This window comes from Primulina tabacum, chromosome 2 (genome assembly GCF_025594145.1).
Source record: "Primulina tabacum isolate GXHZ01 chromosome 2, ASM2559414v2, whole genome shotgun sequence".
In the NCBI taxonomy this organism is placed as follows: Eukaryota; Viridiplantae; Streptophyta; class Magnoliopsida; order Lamiales; family Gesneriaceae; genus Primulina; species Primulina tabacum.
Genome location: NC_134551.1, coordinates 3,866,984 through 3,890,834, shown reverse-complemented (window position 1 = coordinate 3,890,834; position 23,851 = coordinate 3,866,984). Strand labels below are relative to the sequence as shown.

The 23,851-nt window shown below is 34.1% G+C and overlaps 3 protein-coding genes and 1 pseudogene across 6 annotated transcripts; 2 read left to right on the top strand and 2 right to left on the bottom strand.

Annotated features, from left to right (window-relative positions):
- Positions 1-7,562: 7,562 nt before the first annotated feature.
- LOC142526238 (ras-related protein RABE1c-like) lies at positions 7,563-11,174 on the bottom strand. Of its 2 annotated transcripts, none has more exons than XM_075630506.1 (9): positions 11,050-11,174; positions 10,815-10,932; positions 10,009-10,081; positions 9,821-9,921; positions 8,805-8,870; positions 8,575-8,672; positions 8,162-8,224; positions 7,993-8,085; positions 7,563-7,901 (listed from the first exon to the last, which is right to left on the bottom strand). In XM_075630506.1, exons 2-9 carry the CDS (start codon positions 10,885-10,887, stop codon positions 7,818-7,820), a joined length of 651 nt encoding a protein of 216 aa, XP_075486621.1. In that variant the 5' UTR covers positions 10,888-10,932; positions 11,050-11,174; the 3' UTR covers positions 7,563-7,817. The 2 variants fall into 2 exon arrangements, with proteins under 2 accessions (XP_075486621.1, XP_075486625.1); XM_075630510.1 differs by lacking the exon at positions 11,050-11,174 and adding an exon at positions 10,471-10,554.
- A 3,244-nt stretch (positions 11,175-14,418) lies between these two features.
- LOC142526222 (uncharacterized) lies at positions 14,419-17,055 on the top strand. Of its 3 annotated transcripts, none has more exons than XM_075630494.1 (3): positions 14,419-15,018; positions 15,616-16,065; positions 16,399-17,055. In XM_075630494.1, exons 2-3 carry the CDS (start codon positions 15,616-15,618, stop codon positions 16,771-16,773), a joined length of 825 nt encoding a protein of 274 aa, XP_075486609.1. In that variant the 5' UTR covers positions 14,419-15,018; the 3' UTR covers positions 16,774-17,055. The 3 variants fall into 3 exon arrangements, with proteins under 3 accessions (XP_075486609.1, XP_075486601.1, XP_075486591.1); XM_075630486.1 differs by having other exon boundaries at positions 14,421-15,018; positions 15,613-16,065; XM_075630476.1 differs by having other exon boundaries at positions 14,421-15,018; positions 15,601-16,065.
- A 378-nt stretch (positions 17,056-17,433) lies between these two features.
- Positions 17,434-20,057, bottom strand: LOC142526212 (organelle RRM domain-containing protein 2, mitochondrial). Its single transcript, XM_075630464.1, has 3 exons — positions 19,762-20,057; positions 18,225-18,293; positions 17,434-17,854 (listed from the first exon to the last, which is right to left on the bottom strand). Exons 1-3 carry the CDS (start codon positions 19,892-19,894, stop codon positions 17,601-17,603), a joined length of 456 nt encoding a protein of 151 aa, XP_075486579.1. The 5' UTR covers positions 19,895-20,057; the 3' UTR covers positions 17,434-17,600.
- A 376-nt stretch (positions 20,058-20,433) lies between these two features.
- LOC142526204 (uncharacterized) lies at positions 20,434-23,258 on the top strand (annotated as a pseudogene).
- The last annotated feature ends 593 nt before the right edge of the window (positions 23,259-23,851 follow it).

Sequence of the window (23,851 nt, the reverse complement as noted above, 5' to 3'; positions counted from 1 at the left end):
CTTCTGATACCCCGGGAGGCCCAGGTCATGGGTATTAGGTGATCCCGAGTCATGGATCAGGTTGTGATAAGTTTTGTGTCAATCCGACAAATAGCCGGGCAAATGAATGCCCGAGACATCATCTCTCCGGGTTACCAGAAGCCCGGGCTTCCAGACGAGTTCCAGGGTAATGGTTTTCTACCCGAGTTATCTCGATAATAGCACCTCAATCGAGTGCACAAGTATGAGATATCTTATCTTGGTAATCATTACTTATAAAATCGCATGGATTTGACAAGACGAAAGGGACAGTTTGATGTGTCAGAAAAGTAGAGTATGAGCAATCATCTTGTTATAATTAGTAAATGAGCACTGAAAACGAAGGTTTTCATTGACTTTCTTTCTATAAACACCAGGTTTGTTTAAACATTAAGGTATTCATTGACATATAGCTTGCCCATATCATTCATCATCTAGAATATACATCACTTATACACCATTCTCTTTGCTACATTAGTTCAACTGCTGACTTTAGTATCAGAGTGGCCACGTTAGACATCTTTCCGGCGCCCATTCACGTGATTATCTTCGTGTTTGTTGGTCAGCACCAGCTTTTCTCAAGAGAAAAATATCTGATTAGGACACGTCTCGTTGTGTTCATCCCTCATCATTTGCATAACCCGACCCGGTGAAATTTCTCTGGCATCTTGTACCCATTTTTACCTGTCCACATCAACTTCATTTCATTTTTGCTTCTCTTTTCTCCAAAACTACTTTTGTAGTTGAATTATGTATATATGTACTACTTCGAATGGGATATAACTCAGTACAATGAAATTCTTATCTATCAAGAAATGATTCTCCATATATTTAGTAAGATATCTATTTGATTCAATCACATTCCACCACACGATCGAATTATTCTGAACGAAAATATATTTTATCCATTATTGTATAATTTTGACTCGATTGTTGCCATTTGATATACATATACATAATTGCATGAGGTGATATAAGTAATTAATTGTCGTTGTGCTTTTGTATTTTTGTGACTTGCTACACGCAAGACTAATAAAAGATTAGAGTTATAAAATAATTATGATAAAAACTTCTGTAAGACGGTCTCAGGGGTCGTATTTTGTGAGACAGATCTCATATTTGAGTCATCCATGAAAAATATTACTTTTTATTGTGAATATCGGTAGGATTGACCCGTCTCACAGTTAAAGATTCGTGAGACCGTCTCACAAGAGACCTATTCATTAATTATTTATAAACGTTAATTTATCATCTATATATCATATATCATCTTATGATCTTATCTCGTTAATCAAATCATTTCCGTTATAAAAAAAAAACACAAATTGATAATGTGTATAACATAAACTTTAGGATTTTCAAAAGATGAGGATTGATTCTTAGATTCCAAATAGCTATCTATTCCTTGTGACAATTTATGTCATATTTAGTTGAGTTGTTTTATGTGATGTCATTGGCTTTTATTCCGCGTTAGCGCATACTGTCAACATATAGCTTATATTTATGGCCCTCGAATCCCTTTGTCTTTAGACTTTAATCCGATATGCTTTCTGCATAAGCATTGCACCAAACACATTCTACTATATTCTGCACTTGGATGATAGATACCTCTGCAATCTGACTCTTCTTCCCATTACTGTGAACATAGACTCTTTATTACTCTGTATTCATGGACGAATCCAAAAATCAGAGTTGGGACGGACTTGAACTTAATATCAAAGAGATGGACTTAAAAGATTTTTTTAAAAAAAAAAAAAACAACTCGAATAGTAATTTTTTATTAAAAAAAAATTGAGATAAGCTAGAACCTAGAGTAACGCTAACCTGTCCATGTGTGTATTGGTAGCAGCCAGCATTCGTATTGTTGAAAGAGTAGGACTCCATTAATCATGTTGAGATTGAGTTGGAGCGTCACCTTTGATTCAAGTGATGATAGGTAATCTTTGCTTTTTTGTTATTCCATGTTTTCGAGCTTTAGTCTTAGTATTAAATTTTTAAATTTTTAATAATTTTAGTCTTTTTTCATATTAAGATCATCTCCAAAGCTGCACCAAAAACACCATTTTGGTGCAACTTTGGTTGCTCCAATGGGGACTGCGCTATTTAACCCTTCCTCCTGCGCCGATTTGGCGCAGGAGGAGACCCCTGCGCCAAATTGGCGGGTTTTCTATTTTTTTATTTTTTTTATTTTTTAATGTATATTTATTATAAATATTTATATTTATAATTATAAATATTATTTAAATAATAATATAATATTGATTTATTAGTTGAATAATTAGTTATTTAATCATAAAAATTATAAAATAATAATTGTTCATTTTTAAAATATGTATTTACTTACTTTAATTATAATATTTAAAAACTAATTTTTTTTATGATTTTTAATTAATATAATTTAATACAAATACAAAAAATTAATATAACAATACAATTTATAACTAAATTCGAAAAGATAATCGAAATACAAATGCAACTTGAAACACATAATTGAGATACATTATATATTAATTAATTTATGTTATATAATTAAATTATAAACTTAAATATTATTATTTAAATTTATTAATAATAAAACATTAGTCATAATTAAAAATATATTAAATAAAATATAATAATTAATATATGTAAAATAAAAAGAATGTTTCGAGAATATTTTTTTTTGTGTAAGATTTGAAATAAATGGGTTGGAGATGAATGTTGTATTTGGTGCAGAAATCGCACTATTTTAGTGTAAAATTTGCACCAAAATAGATTTTGTGGTTGGAAACGGCCTAAAAATATTGATTTGACATTGTATATGTGGGGACCCGGACGCTAATTCATGTTTTAATCATTGTTAATGTTAAATACAACAATTTAGAAAAGTGGGACTAAACTTTTTTCTTTTTAAATATAAATGCGGAAACGTAATGTAATCTATCTAATATACATGTCAGTATAAAAGTACACAGCATGTACTACATGTCTCTATCTCGCCTAGGTTCAACAGCTATACATCAAGTGCTGAATCATATTCTGCTTCTAGGCCCGGATCTCCACGCTAATTATAATCTCTCATCCTCTTCCTGATCCTGATCATGTCCCACCTGTTGTCAAGCACACATACAAACAAGACAATAGCCGGATAACTCCGGTGAGAAATACATCCCAGTATAAACAATGTATACATGCAATCAGATAAAATCATATATCAAAGCATGAAACATATATCAATATCATGTATCAAATCAGAAGACATATATCGATATAAAGCTGTAAATAAAACTCTAGACTCGTCATCTCAGACTCGACTCATCTCTAATCTAGGGATCCCGGTATCTGGATATGGGCACCTATATCGAATTTCAGCGATAGGAATGAATCAACTCCTAAGCGACATCGATATAAACCAAACATCCAGTGTCTTGGCGAATCAGCCAAAGACTAGGCACATCAGCCTATGACTTGACACCTGATCTGCTATAAATCAATAGACTAAGGATATCAATCCCAAGAATTGCAAATATCAATGCAATATAATTCAGTATGTGATTTTGGGAAACTCAAGTTGAATCAAACTCGAGTTGTGCGATCCCGAATCAACATTGATTTATACATTTCTCCTCTCGATCTGACGAAGTCGAAGTCTCGGAGTCAAATATGTCCATACCCAATCTGGCACTGATAATATCAAATAGGCACAATATCAGTATACACTCTCAAATCAATACTGAATATACTGTGTCAACGTACAATTCAATTCAAGATCTGTTCTGATCAATACTCAAATTAACATACAATCTGATCAATGTCAACGACATACGGTACAATCTCAATAAATACTGAATCTTATCAATATCAATTTGCTGATATTTCGACGGCATAACAATACAGTCTCAGTAACCCCGTCAATCTCAACATCACAGATATAATATCACGGTTTATAATCAATATCTGTATAATTCTGAATCTAACTCAAAATCAACGACATAACGGAATAATCTCGATATCCCCGTCAATACAATATCAACATAAATCAATTATAATCCATAACTAATATCCAAATACAATCTGTAATCAATCAATAATCCAAATCTGTCCAATATCAATCAATATAACCTGAAAAATCAAAATAATTTCATAATCGATCTATTCTTCGGTCTGACTTCGATTCTACGATGCCTAACATGTCAAGAACATCATATATGAATCATATCCGATTCTGACAATACCATAATTTCAAGACATATCGAAACGTAGTAAAACTTACGTCCAGTTGAAGCTCTTGTCGATAGAAATACAGTACTGAAGTCGGATTGAAAATCAGATGGGCGGATTTTTCGTAAATCACAAATCTACACGATAAAAGGCGTAAGGATATTTCTCAGAGCTTCTCAATTCCTTTTCCAACGTTCTGATGAAATTGAAACTTGTTATATCTATATATATATATATATATATATATATATATATATCCACGTTGCATGCTAAGATACGTGTCTTATTCTTCACAATTTCCAGGCGGCGCTCGGGCGATCATAAACTACCGCCCGGGCGCGGAACCTTCTGCCCAACATTTTTCTTATTGAACTCTGGCGCTCGGGCGGTCAAAAACTACCGCTCGGGCGCCATACGTTCTGTCCAAAATCCAATATTTTGATGTATTGGCGCTCGGGCGGCCCTTTTCTACCGCTCGGGCGCCAACAGTTCTGTACAAATATTGATCTTGCATTACACCGACGCCCGGCTTCTCCTTTCGAGCTCTTGCAACTTCAATTCTATCAATTAATCAACGTCTGATTACAGTAATTAAATCTCGGGCATTAAAGTATACACCACATAATACGGCGGTGTCACAATGATACCATGTAAGAGAAAAACTAAAATTTCAAGAAAAAACAAAGACGATAGGCTAACCCTGAAATTCGACTAGATAAAATAGCAGAGTAAAAAAAAGACAAATATACAGTATCCTTAAAAAAAGTTGTACATATGTCAAATTGAATTTTATCTCAACCATTAATTGTCGAATATCATCATCACCTTATCAACATGGTTACCAACTATTGCCACACAACAATCTTTTTGAAAAGAAAGGAAATGCTTCAACAATTTCGCAGAATCTTTTCCACGGAGAGCAACATAAAACAAGAAGCTCGTCGCGCTCAATTTTCATTTTCAGTATCCTTTTTTATTGTTTCGTACCGTCATGAAATACAATTTCGCATTATCGGGAAACTTTTTCCACAATAATTACATTTTTGGACGACAATTTTTTTATCGTGGAATCCAAGTGCAATCGTGCGTAGGCATTCCAATTTTTCAGGTATCTTGCATTATTAAAATATCATATAAAGAAAGGAGCATAAAAATCATATCATCATTGAGAATAAAATAAAAAAAAAAATAGATTTGATAAAAACAAAAAATCTTTTTATCTTTTCTTTTTAAATTTTTTTGTTTTGTGACTGCCACTATTCTAAAGAACGAGCTAACGAATTAATGTACCGCCTCGTACCTTTTTCTGCTACGCGACAATTGAAGGGTTTGACGTTAATTCGGAACAGATCCTGGGAAATTTTTTGGAGAAATAAATTAATTGTTTGGTCTTACTTTGTTGGAATAAAATTAATGTTTATAAAAAACTTGTCATATTTTGTTATTTAATAGCTTCAAAATGCTGGGTTATAAGATTTTATAAAAAATAAGATTTTTACTTCAATTAAAAAATTCGTTAAAAATGTGGTAATATTGGAAGAGGCAAAAGAAAGAAACATCCATTTTTACATAAAAATAAAAATTAAATTAATGACATGGTTTGTTTTTTTTAAAAAAAAAATTGTTTGCTATTATTTTTTAGAGTAAATTGTTGTGTGAAACATCAAGTACGATGTAATACGAGTGATGGATCGTGAGACATCAGAGCCGATTTGGGGTAAGTGTATATGATCCACCAAAAGTTGATATTTCTCTTAAAATATTAGTTTATGTGACGTCTTCGTATTTCAATGAAAAATCACATATGGCGGTAGAAGTCTAAATGTTAAAATTTGATCACATTAAATGAAGAAAAACACTAAAATTGTATCATAGAGTTTTTGCCGATTTGAGTTGTTGACGGCAGAAGGAAAGAGTATGTGTCCCTTTTCTGATAATTTTTGAAGGAATTACACACAATTTTCTTAAAATTTAATACTTGTTTTCTCAAGAAAATCGTCTACTCAAAAGAATTTTGTACAAAAATCATGACACCTTATTTCCCCACTCAAAGAAGTTCCTTTGTATTTTCACTAAATCATTCTATTTATAAGGTTTAAGATGTTCTTGGCCTCTCCATTCAATGGCTCATTGTTGGGTGATATTTGGTATGGCTTCGCAAAAATAGTTAACCATATATGCATCTTTAAGGGAATGAAATATGCATTTTCAACTTCCAAGGGATTGAGGTTTCCACGGAATATGATTCTAACATAATCGAATGTTCAAGGGCATACCAAGTTTGGCGTAACATGGGCGACCTAATATTGTAAATGAATATAAACAAAATTAATCATAATGATAATGACAATAATAACCGTGCATTATTTTTTAAAATATACGTCTATACTACTTTATTAAGTTTGAGACACTTAGAGTAACTAACTTTGGTGTCATGGTCTGTTTTAGTAATTATATATTGCAAATTATACGTAGTTTAGTGGATATAGTCATTATTTTTTTGGGTTTAGGTTATAGCTTCAATTCTCACTTAGGTCATTTTTTTATTTTTTTATTTTTTTATTTATATATCAAAATTACAGTGTAATCCCTCGCTATTTCTTATAATTATATTTTGATCCTCATTTAAATGTAAATCGAATGAGTTATAAAAAATATTATACGCGTCGGTGCACTAGTATAGATTAAATCTCCCCAAGTTTATCAAATTATTGACTAGTTTAGCATCATCTTAGTGCCATTGTCATATAAGCCAATCTTACAAATTTCCCACTATCTTAATTCATAGGCAAAACTTACAATCTTTAATAAAGCGAGGAGCTAAAATGCAAACCCAAAAGGCATCATTATTCAAAGAAATGTCGGAGCCTTTAGACAAAGTAGCAATGACGATTGTTCAACAATTTTTGAAGAAAGAAAAGTGGTTTTGGTCCCCCAAGATTCCGTAATCATGTTTTGATGAAAACCAAAATATTGGTGACTCGTTGCAAGGAAATCCGTGGTCAAAACGCAGGCATCTAAAGTCCAGCTTTTTTAGAAACCTAATCCTAGTTATAGCACTCTTAAGCTCGAAATCTTAAAGTGGGTAACGTGGGTTATGACAAGTAATCCAAAAAAGTCCGAGTTTATTGGCATTTGACCAGATTCAGTAAATCCAAGTGCTTAAAACCTGATATATTAACCGTACCATACGATAAATATTTTAAATGTTTTACGAAAATTAAAAACAGAATAACTGATATCATGACCCTTCAAAACAGTTGGACCAAGATAATACGATTTCTTTGCTTTCCCAGTTTGGCTGGTCTGTCATGAAAGGATGATAAACAAAAAACAGAAACATGTAAAAGATAAATTTTTAACAAACAAAAAGCAAATCAATATCCTGAGATTCAAATTTCAAGCCAAAGAAGTGCGTTAAAAGTACTGATATGCTAACTACTTCCACCAATAAAGATGACAATTCTGTTTCTAAAATAATGAGAGGGATAACAATACAAGCAGCACTGCTTTTTTCATAACAAAGACTCGTTTCTTCGTCAAAATGGTCAACTGAAAACACGTGATCAATCACCTTGTCCCTGATGGAACTGGGATGTTCAAGAACCACAGCAGGCTGATCTTTGGGTGGTTTGAGTTGCACCTGCTGACTGGTCTGGTTGGGAGATTCTTATAGTTTGGGGCTGCATTCATGCAAAAATCACACAGGTCATTTTTTTCATACGATAGAAAAACAGATACAAGGGCAAGCATGTAAACTATGGCGCTGGATACCTCAGCCTTTGAGTCAGTTTCAGCAAGTCTTTGCTTTATGTCCCTGGCTATTGAGAAGAAAACTTCCTCCACGTTCATGTTCGTTTTAGCACTCTGTTTCACATTATGTTATTTAAACTGAATCAATCGGGAAAAAAAAAATCAAACTTAAGCAATAAGTGCGACTTACAGTCTCAAAAAATTTGATTCCATATTCATCAGCAAGTGCTTGACCCTTGGATGTAGGAACGGCCTATAAAGGTCAAGCTGTGTCAGATTATTTTGGATTAAAAAAAACATAAATTAGAATAGAAATATATGTGGGCATTAAAGGGGGAATACATAGAAAGTCGGCATCTTTAGGTAACGACTGGAGCCTAATGCATATTGCTTTGCATTACTCTTAATTTGTTAAAAATTTAAATTTTTCTTCGATAATTAAAGTTCGATCACCTTGAAAGCACATCAAACTTCAATATAATTGAGTTCTAGATCTAAACCATGGGAGAACTGGGCTAACAGAGAACATAACTTATGCATAAACAGTGAATGTAGTAGACACAAGTGTAAAAAGAGAGCGAAACAGAAACAGAGAAGGCAGACCCTTTTACTTTCATCCATATCAGCTTTGTTTCCCACTAATATCTTGTTGACATTGTCGGAGGCATGCTGTTCAATGTTTCTGATCCAATTCCTAATGTCTAAAAGAGGATGAAGTTAATTTGATAAGAATAAGATACAGCACAGCACACCGTGAAAAAGTAAACTATAAAAGTTGATTGAGAAGTATGGAAGACATTAATAAATGTATGGGGGGAACGAAAAGTAATTACTGTTGAAAGATGACTCATCAGTCACATCATACACCAGCAGTATGCCCATTGCTCCTCGGTAGTAAGCTGCAAAAAATGTAATTAATCAGGCAATAAGCTCGATATAATTCAAGAAATGCAATAATTCTTTGAAGATTTAAATGGTTGCTTGCAGATAGGTAAATCCAGTAAATGGTCAACAAGTGGAGCAGGGGGAGTGATAAAGTGCTCTTATAATCCCATCAAATTTTGATAAAGAAAATGACACCATCAGACAATACTTCGATTTTTCTTTTATAACCTTCGTCTCTGCAGACTACATCCAACCAAAAATCACCATACCACCCACAGAACCTCTTGATTGCTTATCTAGCGGACCCAGCAGCCACAGCTCTTTCCTCTTGCAAGTCACTATCATCACGAACCAATCACCATATACCCCAAGCCACATTTCTCTACAGCCATCCTTCATTACATTTTACATCATCCCCAACCTTTGCCACAGCTCCACAATATCAAAATCGTGGAATCCTCATAAGCAATGAAGCAACCAAAATCCCAAACAAACCTCAAATCAAACATTTCTTACAAAAAGTTGTTATGAAGAAAGTGAAAAACAAGAAACGGCTTGTAAACATTATTTCACAAAACAGTCCTTTAGGACCATAAGAAAAGTGTGCAGGCTTTGAAAGTGTTAACCCAATTATATAAAAAACATGTAATAAAAATTTACTGCGAAACAAGGATTTTAATCCTATAAAACATATTTAAACAAGCATATTCAACCTATAATACATATTTTAATAATATGAACGATCACTCTAAAAAAATCTTTTTAATTTGATATCAAATATCCTCCAGAGTCTAGATCGTTGTATACAAAGTTGTTTACCGCTTTCTAAAGTGCAACAGCAACTGCATGCCTCAACAATGGCAGAAACAAAACAAGTTCCAATTGAAATTGTTATCTTATATATGCCCAGATAAGTTAGCGTGAAATGGAGCGGAGCAGATTTCAATATCATTCAAATCCATACCAGTTGTGATTGTACGAAATCGCTCTTGTCCAGCAGTATCCCAAATCTGCAGCTTGATTCTTTTCCCATCAAGCTCGATAGTCCTTATCTTGAAATCAATGCTGAATTATATAGCAGAACGATACACAACAGTCAGGAGAATGTTAAAAGGCAACACAATTGTGTATCTAAATCTGAAGGAATCCTACCCAATGGTGGTGATGAAACTGGTGGTGAAAGAACCATCAGAAAAACGTAGAAGAAGGCAACTCTTACCAACACCTGACAAGGCATCAATACTTTAGAACTTCAATACACGTATAATCTCTAGCATTTAAATTCAGAAAAATGACAATCTAAACCAATAAGCAAAGCATTTAAACTGGGGAAATGATCAACAGACAGGCTTTTCATATTTTCAAGAAGAAAATATTTTTATCGGGTATAGACTAGATTGTTAAGTACTTTATATCCTAACTTCCTTTCCAGGACTCTAAATCTAGTCATATTACTTCTACAATAATCCAGAACGAGCTTCCCTGGTGGACAACTGAAATCCGAGACCGCTTTGAAAAATGCCTATAATAATAATGTGCTATAAAATTAAGAATACGTGACCTCGGTAAAAATGTACGCAAACATTATGAATCTAAAAAACACCAAGAGCTTACCATTTTTCATGAAAAAATATGAGCATCATTCCACTCTGTCCAAATAATATTGCTAAGCAGAGTAAATTCCAACAAATTCAATCCCTACAGCCAAATATTTTCAAGTGCAGCAAAAGACAAATAATAATAAACTATTCCTATTCAAGATACAATCCAACCAACGAAATGATATGATCGAAAATTCCTTGCCTAAAACCTAAAATAACATGCATGCCAAGCAATGCGGCTAATTCTCTTCGAACGCAGCTATTACCAAACCAAATACATAATCCGATTCACACGATTGCCGCCTAACACAGAAAACATCGCCAATATACGCAAAAAAAAAAAAAAAAAACACGCACCGCTGTCACCGATCAATAGAAGCTTAATAAGATAATCATAATCAGCTCGAGCTCTGGCAGGTGGAGCAGCCATCTGATTTGCTTCAGTTTTTCCAAAACTATTTCCTCAAAACAAACCCTAGCCACAAAAAAAACCATCAATGGCAGATTTTGATCCACCGATTAAAATCATCTGTTCAAAACTCGAAATTGCAAATAAAGAGCCAAATCTATCGAGAAGAATGAAAAAAATTACCAGATCGCCGGAAAAAAAAAAAGAAGAAAAGAGGGATCTAATGTACGAGGAAAATGAGGAGGGAAGCGTTTGTGGGAGAGAGAGAGAGACAGAGTGGGACGGCGGTCGCTGAGTTCTGTATTTTCTTTAAATAAATTAAATTTTTTGTTTCATTTTTCATCATTGTTTTAATAATTAAACTACTGTCAATGATAGGGAGAAATCGTCAAGTTTTTGGAATGAGTCAAAATGTGATTGAAATTTTATTTTTATTTTTTTAAAAAAAAAAACCTACATATACTGTTTAGAAGTATAAATTTTCATAGTGAAAATGTTTTTGATTTTTTTAAAAAAAAAACTTTTTTTTTTCCTTATTTGAATGCTCTTTTAAAAAGAGAGAGAAAAAAAACTTTTCAGAAAATGTCAGAAGCCGAAAATTAAAATATTTTAGATTTTTGTTGCAATTTCTGTTTTAAAAATTAATAATTTATGGGGTTTTCCACCATTTTACCAAGGAATTCCCTATTTAAGCAAAATCCTTTCTTTGATCTATTTATATTCAAATTGGATCGTACGATATACCTATACTTATGACTATGTTATTAATTATGATGATTATAGCCTTTGACTTTCGGTTTTAAAAGGCAGTTTTTCTAAGAAGAATTAATCATCTAAAGTAATAATTTCATATTACATTCAATATTGGAAAAAGCTTTATTGAAAAAAATCTGCACCACATTTTACGTTATATATGTGCTACATAAAAATTATCTCCAAAATAATTGTACTACATTATAATGGAATATTCTAATAATATTTTTTATTTCAACATTGATATTTTTATTTCTTAATAATTGTTGGGGACCGACTATGTATGTTGTCCAATTCAAATTAATCAAAAATATTTTAAAGTTTGAATCTGTGTTTAAGTTTCGTTATTTTTCGATTTTTTGAGTAGATAGTATTAGGCTAAATTCTCGGTTCAGTCACAATTGTTTGAGGTAGTTTTCGAGTTAGTCCTAAACGAATATAATGAGCTGATTTAGTCCCAAACGTTTCAAAATTTTTTCAATCCAATTCTCGGTTAGTTTGCGGTTAAACTAAACAGAATAGAATGATTTGCAAATCACTTTGTAAAAGGAAAAATCCCAAAAACTCCTAGCCTCTCTAGGCTCTAAAAATCCCCAGAATTCCCCAACCTCCTCCATCTCTCTATGTATGTAAGCAAGGTATGTACGCAATTGCTCTTGGTAACAATTTTTTTATTTGCACGTGAAATCGAAGTAGCGTGAATTCATTGATAGAGATATTAACTTAAATACAAGTTGAATGTAATTATTGAAATCGTGAAATGTAAGTTGACTGTAATTCTTGATATTGTGTTTTTTATTTTCACACTTAAGCTAACTGCTTGAAATGGATTTCCAGTTGTGCGCTCAATACATTCCATTTAAGTTTACAAAATAATATTGTGTGCTCGATACAATCTATTAAAAAGTTACAAGATACTATAACATGCTCAATACAATCCATCAGCACTAATCTTTAGAGATTCGATTTATTGTTTTATCTCCTCCGTTATCTTCACTAAGTTTGATAGCGTCTCAGGCAATTTATCTATTTTTCCAGCTTGAGTGGGTTTTGTACTTGCACTTGCATTGAATTTGCACTAGAAGTTGTGTTCGACGTTTCTTCGACAGAATTGATAGAGGAAGAAGCTTGCACTGGAGCTTGCTTGTCCATATAATGATCAAAAGCTTTTATAGCCCCCTCCCTACTCAAGAATGACATGTGGGATGTGCCGCTAAATTTATTGACTTGTTTTTGTGCCTCTTCCCAAGTCTCATATACTCCGGGTTTACGTCTAATAAAAACTACATATGTTTTACTCTATATCACAACAAAAATATAAGAACAATTAAGTATTTCACACAAGCAAACAACGTAATATAATTTCATGAAAAAATTTAAAAAAATGAGGCTCACCATTCTGATTTCACATATGTTACTTTCGGCTGCTAATAAATAACAAGCAATTAGCTTACATGTGAGAATCAAATATTTGAACAATTAAAATAAATTGGAATTGCCCATCATCAATCAAACCGATACTTCGATAAGCTACGAAATTCTTAACAAAAAGACTTTCAAAAGAAATGAAATATTTAACCAATAAAAATAAACTGGAATTGCCCATCATAAACTGGAATTGACCATCATCAATGAAATTTTTTTTAGCCCAATTTCAAGCTAATAAAGATGCTATTATATTTCTAAGAATTCACGATCCTTCGATTTCACGATATCACGATTTCAAGAATTACATGCAACTTACATTCTAGCTAATATCTCTATTAATGAATTCATGCTACTTCGATTTCACGTGCAAATCAAAAAATTGTTACCAAGAGCAATTGCATACATACATTACGAACATACCTTGATGACATAGAGAGATAGAGGAGGGTTGGAGATTTCTGAGGATTTTTAGAACCTAGAAAGACTAGGAGTTTTTGGTGATTTTTTTCTTTTACAAAGTGATTTGCAATCATTATCTCAATAACATTCTTTAGTTTTTACACTTCAAAACAATGTTTTAATAACCGAATCACCGAATCAGTAAACTAACTGATTTATCTTAAAATAGCGGTTCAATCGGTCAAATTGGTTCAAACGTACAGTCGGACTGTAATATTATTAAATTAGTTAAATTCTAATATTACTAAAATAATATTTTTAACAAAGTTTAAATTTCAGATGATCATAAAAAAAAATTTAAACGTGAACCAATCCAACTCATTTTTAATTGGTTCACCGGTTAATGCTGGTTCGGAAAGAAAGAAAAGATTTCTCAGGATTCGATTATAAGACATATGTCCTTAATTGGATGGCTTCGTTTTCTATGAAGGTGATTAATCCCTTTTGCTTTTGTGAAAAATTAACGCAAACTAGATGTTTTCGTTGCCAATATTTTTCGTTTAGAAAAGTCAATAATACTCTATTATTGACATACGTGCAGAAAAAAAAATCTTTATTATTTTATTTTATTTTACGATTTGCATATTGTTTTGTTTTTATGTATTGTTTTGGACTTTTGTTAAATACTATTTTGAAATGGGTAATGAAAAAAGTTTATTCATGCTTAATAATTTACTTAAAAACCTTTTGAAATAATATAACATGTTTGTGAAACAGATATTGATCCGATATTATTAATTAAAAATATTATTTTTATATCAAAATATTATTTTTATCGTAAATATAAATCAGATCAACTCGCCATATGTTACATCGTCTCATAAAATACATACTCAAATTTATATATATATATATATATATGCACAGTAGATATTTGAAAAGAATCCGATGGATATAAAGGTCATTTGAGTAATGTGACGATGAATGCTCTGTAACTACTATTCTCATTATCCGATCCGCTTATCCTCATTCAGTCATGGCCTAGGGTTCCCATTTTCGATGCCGATGATTTGACTTTTCGATTCAATCTCCATTTTCTTTGAAAATTGAAAATCAATCTATCTGCCAAGTTCGATCGTATTGGATTTTCTTTTCCTAAAATAAACTGGCGAATTGTGAATCAGGGAGCATCGAACTATGCATTCGGTGCCTTCTAACGATCTGCTTTTGCTCCCACACAGGACGTCCTATTGTGGCGGCTCGTTTTCTCATCGTCTGAAATATCTTCAGAAAAGTGATCGGCGTGGTAATCTTAGTAGTTAATATTTGCTCTGATCTTTGATTGGTTTGGGTGCGGTGTCTGTTTTCGACGGGGGTTTGTCGCTATCTATTGATTTCCATCTACTATTGTTAAAGTATTTGAAGATTTCTGAAACGTTTGGTCGTGGGAAAAATTTTGATCTGAAATTACCTATCGAGATTTACGGATCTTTTTGGGTTTTCTGTTGGTTGGTATCGCTTCAGTACGTATTGCGGAGAATTTGCGTTTAAGGAGCTCGGAATCAATATAAGGTAGGGACATGGTGAAATGTTTGACGATTTGTTTATTGTTTTTACTACGCTTTGTTTAGTGGAATATATGTAATGTGTCTGCCGCCCTTACTCAGTTACTCACTAGCGCCAAATAGATACCCTAGTATTGATCTTATTATCCATCCCGTTTGCTATATTTTGTCTGTGTCATAGTAAATTGAATACTTCATACGTGGCCATTATAATTTTTCCATGAATTTTGAAGTCAAGGTCAGATCATGCTGGTTAGAATTAAAGATGAAACACGTTTGAGATGTAAAAAATATTTATCCCAAATTTTAAAATCTCTTGCCATTTCATTAGTTTATTGTTTTAAGAGTGGAAAAACGACATATCGGTTTCGGGGTTGCTTTATTATTGAGGTGAAACCAGTGTTCAGTGCGGTGATGGGTTGATAAATTGACTTGATTCCATATTCATGGAGTCTGAGTTATTATCTTAAAGGATTCCCAGGAGTGTATGAAGTTTTTGAGTTATTTAAAAAACATATGCTTTGAGTCCATTATACCTTGTAATACAGATGATTATCAAATTTGGCGCGGTATTTATGGAACTCTTCAGTTTTTACTGCAGTAGATGGAAGTGTGTTCTCTATATTCACCAACTTCTCAAGATAAAAGCAACGATGGGGATTCTGCTGCAGATCCTTGCCGCTGTGATCACCGCAACTTAAGGAATCTTTCAGGGAATGACCTTGAGACATGTTTGAGTGAATTTCTTAATGCCAAGGACAACAAACTATCAACCAGTAGCTTCTACCAATTTACTGACAAGAATGTTACTGGCAATGTGGTAAGGGAAGCCAAACAAGATGATTTGGATAAGAAAATTTTCTGTAGTTCAGCATCTGAAAAAAGTTTAAGCAAGTCTGCAACATTTCTGCTTCCTGGTGATCCTAAATCGTCTGTACATGGATTGTTGGTTGGAAAACTAAAGCAGGAGGACGTTATTACTGCTGAAGTCTCTGAAGCAAATGAATGTGATAAATCTGTTGATCCACACTATTCACAATCCATATCGCTGCCTGTAAGTCTTCCATCTGATCTTTTGGCCAGTTCATGTTAGTGGTTTTTTATTAGTGTATAAGCTTTCTATTGTGAAATGGACCGTGCCAAGTGATATCTTGGCCGAAGACATTTGCAAGAGCAGATGCCAGCATTATGTCAACCTGTGCACATAATATTGTTTCTTTAATCAATTACGAGTACACTTTTATTTTCATCTTTCAACATCACATTCTACCCCTAATTTGGAGAAAAGAAACTGCATAGTTCATATATTCAGGCCCTGAAAATCCTCTTTTTAACAGCTCTTATTATTATTATTGTTGTTATTTTGAACTTTATGCAATTACCTCAGGAATCATCAAAGATTGTATCTGCCATGAAAGGTAGCCGTGAAAAGCTGGGTATTGAACCTAAGAAGGTCTCTGTGACCTGGGCCCCTGATGTCTATGATCCAGTTCCAACAGCAGCATCTCATGTTCCATCAAATAAGAATCAACGCTATCGCAATGATGGCAAGAGGTATGGGAAGAACAAGCTGAAGGGAGGAGGCAAATCTTCACGAGGCAGCAAGGGCAAAGACAAGAAACAAGTCCATAAGAACTATGAGGGTAACAAGGTCAAGCCTATACGTGATGATAATGGATTGATCGGTTTTAGCAAGCCTGTGATGGGTATTAAAATTTTAATGTCGGGAGTCCATACCCCTTCCGTGGAGGTAGTTTTCTGAAGAAATCTGTCACAGGTGGCTCTTTCCAGTAGCAGAAGCTACATAACGAGGAACTTTATGTTCTTAATTAGTGTGTTTCCTTTATCTCACCATGTAAATAAATAAATAACAAATGGTGAGTCTTTTAGCCAGTTTATCTTGCAAGTGAAACGGATGAGTGTTTGTGGTTGTAGTACCACCATGTTTAAAAGATTTTGGTGTAATGTACTTTGGGGTTCATACTCCTCTTTTGATTTTCTTGGTTTGATTATCACCGAATTAATCCTCTCTTTTATCTTTGGATCGAATAGTGCCCCTAGTATTTGGCAAGACTAATGGCAAATTCCATTGCGATACGTAATTTGCACTTGGGTTGCAGAAATAAGTTTGGTGAATAGTTCGTAAGACTCGCTCCTTGACGGATAAACCTATGATCATGTGAACCCGACGTGGAATATGTGATATATCGATTAATGTAATAATGTATAACATGGTAAATGTATTTCACGCGACATGACAGATCTAATCAAGTATTTGTGGTCACCATACAAATTCTATCGCGAAATATTTAGAAGTATTTACCGTGTTAATTGAAATACAGTTGAAGAAAAAACTTATATAGATAAAGTGTGTTTTCATCATCATTATTATGTGGTTCGCCGATATGCAGAGCTTAGAAAGTCGTGGGAAAAAAATAATTCATTAGAAGCTTGTTTTCTATTGAAATCACGAATCCATAAATCCATTTTAAAAGGTTCGTTGTTTCCACAGAAGCCAATATCCCTCAATCCGATACAAGTTGATTTCTCGGAAACCCGTCAATTCCATACCAGAAGTACCATAAAACATCATCCACACCATCCAATTGTCTTGTTTGTTGTGAACCCCATGTCAGTAGACTGTGAATTAAACTGCATATCTTGTCGAGGAGGTTGGCGAGGCTGCGCTTCCCTCGGCCTAGCTGGATCAACGAAAATCACCCACCCATCAAGGAACTTGGCGTTCATACCCTCTCGCGCCTTCTCAGCTTCTTCAACCGTCTCATAAGTAACAAAACCAAACCCCTTAGATCTTCCAGTCGCTCTGTCCATTATCACTTTCGCTGCATAACAAACAAAACAGTTTAGAAATTGAACCAGTCGATTAGTGACAATGGCTCTGTTTGTTTGGGTTCTCAATTTCTCGGCAATTCAATAAAAAAAATTAAAATTTTATCCATTCATTCAAGAACCCAACTCAAAAAGTTCTTCAAAAATTTTCAATCAAATGAATCTCTCATATTCCAAATCAACTATCAAAAAATAAGTATAATATAACTCACATTTTAGCTTTATCACATGTCAAATCAACTTTCAAAATTTATATCCAAAAGATATTTCAAACATCAATAGAAATTTATAGTTCATAAATTAAGTGCAGTTGGGTAAAACAATGAAAACTGTCTAAGAAGATATCAGGAGATATATGCTTACCCTCGCGAAGCCGGCCAAACGAAGCAAAGGCATTATAAAGATTTTCATCAGTCGTGACTCTTGAAAGACCTGTGTTGTCAACATCAAGACAAGTGTTGGTCCATCTTAAGATATGATCATTAAAGACATGCAAAATAACGAAGATCAGAAATTGACATTGCTTCTTCCTAGGCATCTCCCAGCTCATAAAAGCACAAGACATGTAGCTTTTTATCAGGTTATTTTCTTCTTCAGGATATTAGTAAACCCATTAAAGCAGTTCCATCCTAATCTCTAGATTACAATATATACATAATGCTTCTTCCTGTGAGAAGGATAGTGCGAGTTGTGAAAACTATATTAGACTGAGCATTGAAGTGAGTTTAAAGAATACACACTTTTTGCAAGGATAAGATGCAAGAAAGATGACATTTTCGAAGTAGGCTTCAATAGATATAGAAGCCACAGGTTATAGCTTGCAAGGACGGATGAATTTGTAAGTGCAAGCCAGGGATGTGCAAAGATAAATAGTGTTGCTCCTAAAGTGAAAAATTATTCAAGGTTACAGAGATGTGGAAGAAGCCCCGGAGATAAGATCAACATGAGCATCCATATGCTTACAATCTATTGGTCTTCCAACTTTAGTTATAAGACCAATCAATTTCAAGTATCATGCACATACATATATGAGCATGCAAGTAAAGAGATACAAGAGTAATGCCAAACTCCTTATACATACACTATAAATTTAACTTGGAGACCTCCCAAGGATGATACCATGACCTAAGATACTACATTTTGACACTTCTATTACTTGTCTAAATTAAAAACCATGTTACATGTCACTCTCTTTAACATCCAGATGCAACTATTGGTGATGGTTTAATCAACAATTCAGAAATTTTCAAATCCATCTCGAGGTAGATAGGACAATAATTTGTATTCCATATTTTCCCCCACACCATTTTTCGTTTGCCACATGACATCTAGGGAAGATAAATACGGAAGCTACAGACACAAAGTACGAAGTTTTAGCTAAATTAACACCAAGGTTCAAACATTAGACATACAAACCGAAGAGTTCTCAGGACTGCTCAGGAACATTAACACGCTGCAAGTGAAAAGACAAAAAAAAAAAAAAAAAAAAAGAAAAGAAAAGAAAAGAAAAAAAACATTCATTCAATCAAAGAATTTGAACACTTTCCTTGGCTTCTACATTTAAAAGGAAGGACATATTTCAGACAACTATATCAAAGTGGAAGCAAGCAAAAGACAAAGGAATAGCATTAGTTCTACAACAACGAATATAAATTGCCCGACCAAACATTAATAGAGCACAGGAATCTGATGTAAAATCCCCCTACCAACACAATACAAATTCAAAAATTAACATAAAATCGTAACAAAAAAAAACGGAATGGATGAGCTTTTAAATCGATTCACCATCCACTCTATGACGCTTACTTCGACACCAAGGTGCCATGAAACAGAAAAGCTCACAAAAATTATAAAAACAATTTCTTTAAACGAATAATCAAACATTTAGCTACACGAATACCGCTAATGAAGAGCTTAGGACTAGTGAGAGTAACGAGGGTAGAGCTGGGTCGAATCGAAGCGAAGCGCGAGCGAAGAAGCGGCGATGGCGCCGAAGATCCACTCAAAATGCGCCGAAAAGCAGCGAACGCCATGTCAATTGAATTCAGATTTTGGAAAAATCGAAAGAGACAGGTTTGCGATGCAAAGTTCCGATTTTGGTATTCAAGCTGGAGAAAACTGGAAATTGAAAATCGGGGTTTAGGGTTTAATAGAAAGTCAGCTTTTTTACCATTCCTTGCTTCTTCTTTTTTTTAAAAAGATTAATATGTAGGATTTGACTACCTTACTCCTAAAAATAAATAAATATATTTGCTTTTTATGTGATTAATTTCGAATTTCAAACATTTTCGCATTCGCCCCTTCAAAATTGAATAACTATCCATCCAACTTTTTGTGATTAATTATTGTTCAAAAAACAGTTCATCCATAAATAATTTTTAGTATTGTCTTTATATTAAAATAAGTCGACAACGTTGTTTTTTTATAAAGAACATGTCCGTCATTTGTGTATTCTATGCCTGATTTGTGACACATCTTTTTTTAATTTTTAATATTTTTATATTATTATTTTTTTCTATCAAGCAAAATTATTTTGTTAAAGCAAACATAAATGAGGATTTTTTTTTTTTGTAGATATAAAATGAAGGAAATCAATTTGCATTGATGTGTTATTTCATTTACAACCAATTCCAAATGTGGGCGTTGATATTTGGTAATCATTATCCAATTCGCTTTTCCAAGTTTTGCGCTGTCGGTTTGGTCTAGGTCTACCTCTCGGTTTGGTCTAGGTCTACCTCTCGGTTTGGTCGACACTGTTCAGAGTCTGTCTTGCACACCAAGTGCTTGTATGATTGACAAAAAATGACGTTCTCATCTTGCCTGAAGTGCCACCCTTTTCTTTTTCCACAGATTTCAGAACCCATTAAAATTAATTCATTCACGTTTACCATAAATCACGTAAAGCAGCTGAACCCACCCTCGTTTGCCGTTTCGTCGAGTGTTTCAAGCGTTTCACTTTCCCCGGACTTCACTCCAAAACAACTTTTGGACACACTTCGTGGTGAAGATAACGGGACGTCAGCCCTTCGCGTATTCGAATGGGCATCGAAGCAGCCCAATTTTGCGCCTACTTTGCCAATATACGAGGAAATACTTCGGAAGCTCGGCGTGGCAGGGTCATTTGATTTGATGAGACAAGTACTTGATGGTATGAAGCATTCTGAATTTGAGGCGGTGGAAAGAATTTTCTTTGTTTTAATTGGTAGTTATGCGAAATTTTCATTGTATGATGAAGCAGTTGAAGTTCTCGATTTGATGGAAAATGAGTATGGGGTGAGGCCTGGAACTCATAGCTATAACTTTTTGTTAAATGTTCTTGTTGAGGGGAACAAATTGATACTGGCAGAGAGCGTGCATTCTAGGATGCTGAATTACGGTGTGAAGCCGGATGTTTCAACTTTTAATATATTGATAAAGGCATTGTGTAAGGCACATCAAATTAGGCCGGCAATGTTGATGATGGAGGAGATGCCCAACTATGGTTTAGCACCAGATGACAAGACTTATACAACGATAATGCAGGGTTATGTTGAGGAGGGTAATGTAGAAGGAGCATTGCGAGTTAGAGAACAGATGGTGGCAGGTTGGGTGTCCGTGGAGTAATGTCACGATTAATGTATTGATTAATGGGTTTTGCAAAGAGGGCAGGATTGAGGAAGCTTTGATATTTGTGCAAGAAATGGCTAATGAGGGGTTTTGTCCTGACCATTTCACATTCAATACATTGATAAGTGGTTTGTGCAAAGTGGGATTTGTAAATCATGCTGTTGAGGTCCTGGATTTGATGCTTCAGGAGGGTTTTGATCCAGATGTATTCACGTTTAACTCTGTCATATCAGGACTATGTAGAATCGGAGACGTTGAAGAGGCAATCGAAGTTGTCAATCAGATGCTTTCTAGAGATTGTTCTCCAAATGCAGTCACGTATAATACCATTATTAGCACCTTGTGCAAAGAGAACCATGTGGAAGAAGCTACCTGAACTCGCACGTATTCTGACAAGCAATGGTGTTCTGCCTGATGTGTCCACCTTTAATTCCCTTATACAAGGCCTGTGCTTAACTGGACGCTTTAGCATCGTGATGGAATTATTCTTCGAGATGAAGGCTAAAGGTTGTCGACCAGATGAGTTCACTTACAACATACTGATGGATTGCCTATGCACGAAAGGCAAGCTCGATGAAGCCTTGAAATTGCTTAAAGATATGGAATCGAGTGGCTGTGCAAGAAGTGTGATAACTTATAACACGTTGATTGATGGATTCTGCAAAAGTAGAAGAATTGAAGAAGCTGGGGAGATATTTGATCAGATGGAAGTACAAGGGGTTTCTCGAAATCTGGTGACTTATAATACCCTTATTGACGGTCTCAGTAAAAGCAAGAGGATGGAAGAGGCTGCTCAGCTTATGGACCAAATGATAATGGAAGGTCTAAAACCCGATAAATTCACTTACAATTCGGTCCTTTCTCACTTTTGCAGAGAAGGAGACATAAAAAAGGCAGCAGATATAGTACAAACCATGACCTCAAATGGGTGCGAACCAGATGTTGTGACATATGGAACTTTAATTCAGGGACTGTGTAAAGCTGGTAGAGTCGAGGTTGCTTCGAGACTTCTCAGAAGTATCCAGATGAAAGGAATGGTTTTGACGCCACGGGCGTACAATCCTATTGTCCAAGCACTTTTCAAAAGGAAAAGAGTCAACGAAGCTATGAGATTCTTCAGGGAAATGGAGGGAAAGTGTGATCCTCCCGATGCTGTCTCATACAAAATTGTTTTTCGAGGGCTTTGCTCTGGTGGCGGTCCCATTGCAGAGGCTGTTGATTTTGCCTTTGAAATGACTGAGAAGGAGTTTCTCCCAGAATCTTCTTCATTCAACATGCTGGCCGAAGGTCTATGTGCTCTAAATATGGAGGAAACTCTTTTAAAGCTCATAGACAAAATAATGGAGAAAGCAAAGTTTGCAGACAGTGAAGTGGCCATGATAAAGGGATTCCTCAGAATACGTAAATTCCCAGATGCACTGGATACATTTGGCCGTATCTTGAATACACGAAAGCCCAGAAGAGGTTACTGGTGAATACAGAAGGCTATCTTGTTGCTTGAATTTCCAGAGTTTTTGGATGAATCTTTCAGATGATTTTGTGTAGGATGGTACACAAATTTGGATGGCACAAAACAGGGGGAAGCTTCCTCATGTGTTTCTGTTAAACTTTAGTATATATGAGCATCTACTTTGTTGTTTGTCCCAATTCAAATCTCCTTACAAAAGAGGCATTCCCATCTTTTGATTCTTGAAATGCATATAATCTCCATACAATTCAAGTCCTATATTGTTGTATGTTTATTCATTGCCCTTGATTTATCTTTCAAGGGAAGGTTACACTTCTTCCAATTCCTAACGTTAATGGTGGCAAGGAACGATAATAAAAACAGAATCTCGGTGAGTATTGCCTCTTTTTTTTAAAAAAAATAAAATAAAATTTATCCATTTACAAGGTCGTTAAGATTCGAAATAAAATTTAAATTCTGAAAATTTGTGCATTTAAAATCATTTAATCTTCAACTAATATTGCATCAACGAGCAAATCAAGAAAGGATCATTAATGCGCGTGATGTTTTGAGAAAGACAAGATGTAGAAAAACTATATTTGGAAGTTCAATGTGAATCAATCCAATTCATTCATGTCCTCCATTAATTCATTAGCTACGGGTTTTTTAAAACTTATTTTGATTAATTAGATGAACTTAATTTTTATTGGACGAGACTCGAGGCTTATTCAGTTTTTTTTTTTTTTTTTTTACTAGTTAAGATAGGTTTTTATTATAAATCCATCGGTAGACTAGGGTTATGACATTTTGGGAAGTTTTCAAATTTTTGGGATATTTATTTTATTTTATGCAATAAAAAAATAAATGATAAATTATGTCATATCGCATGAAATTTTGATTATTTTATTTAATAAACAATCCTTGGGTTAACTCACAT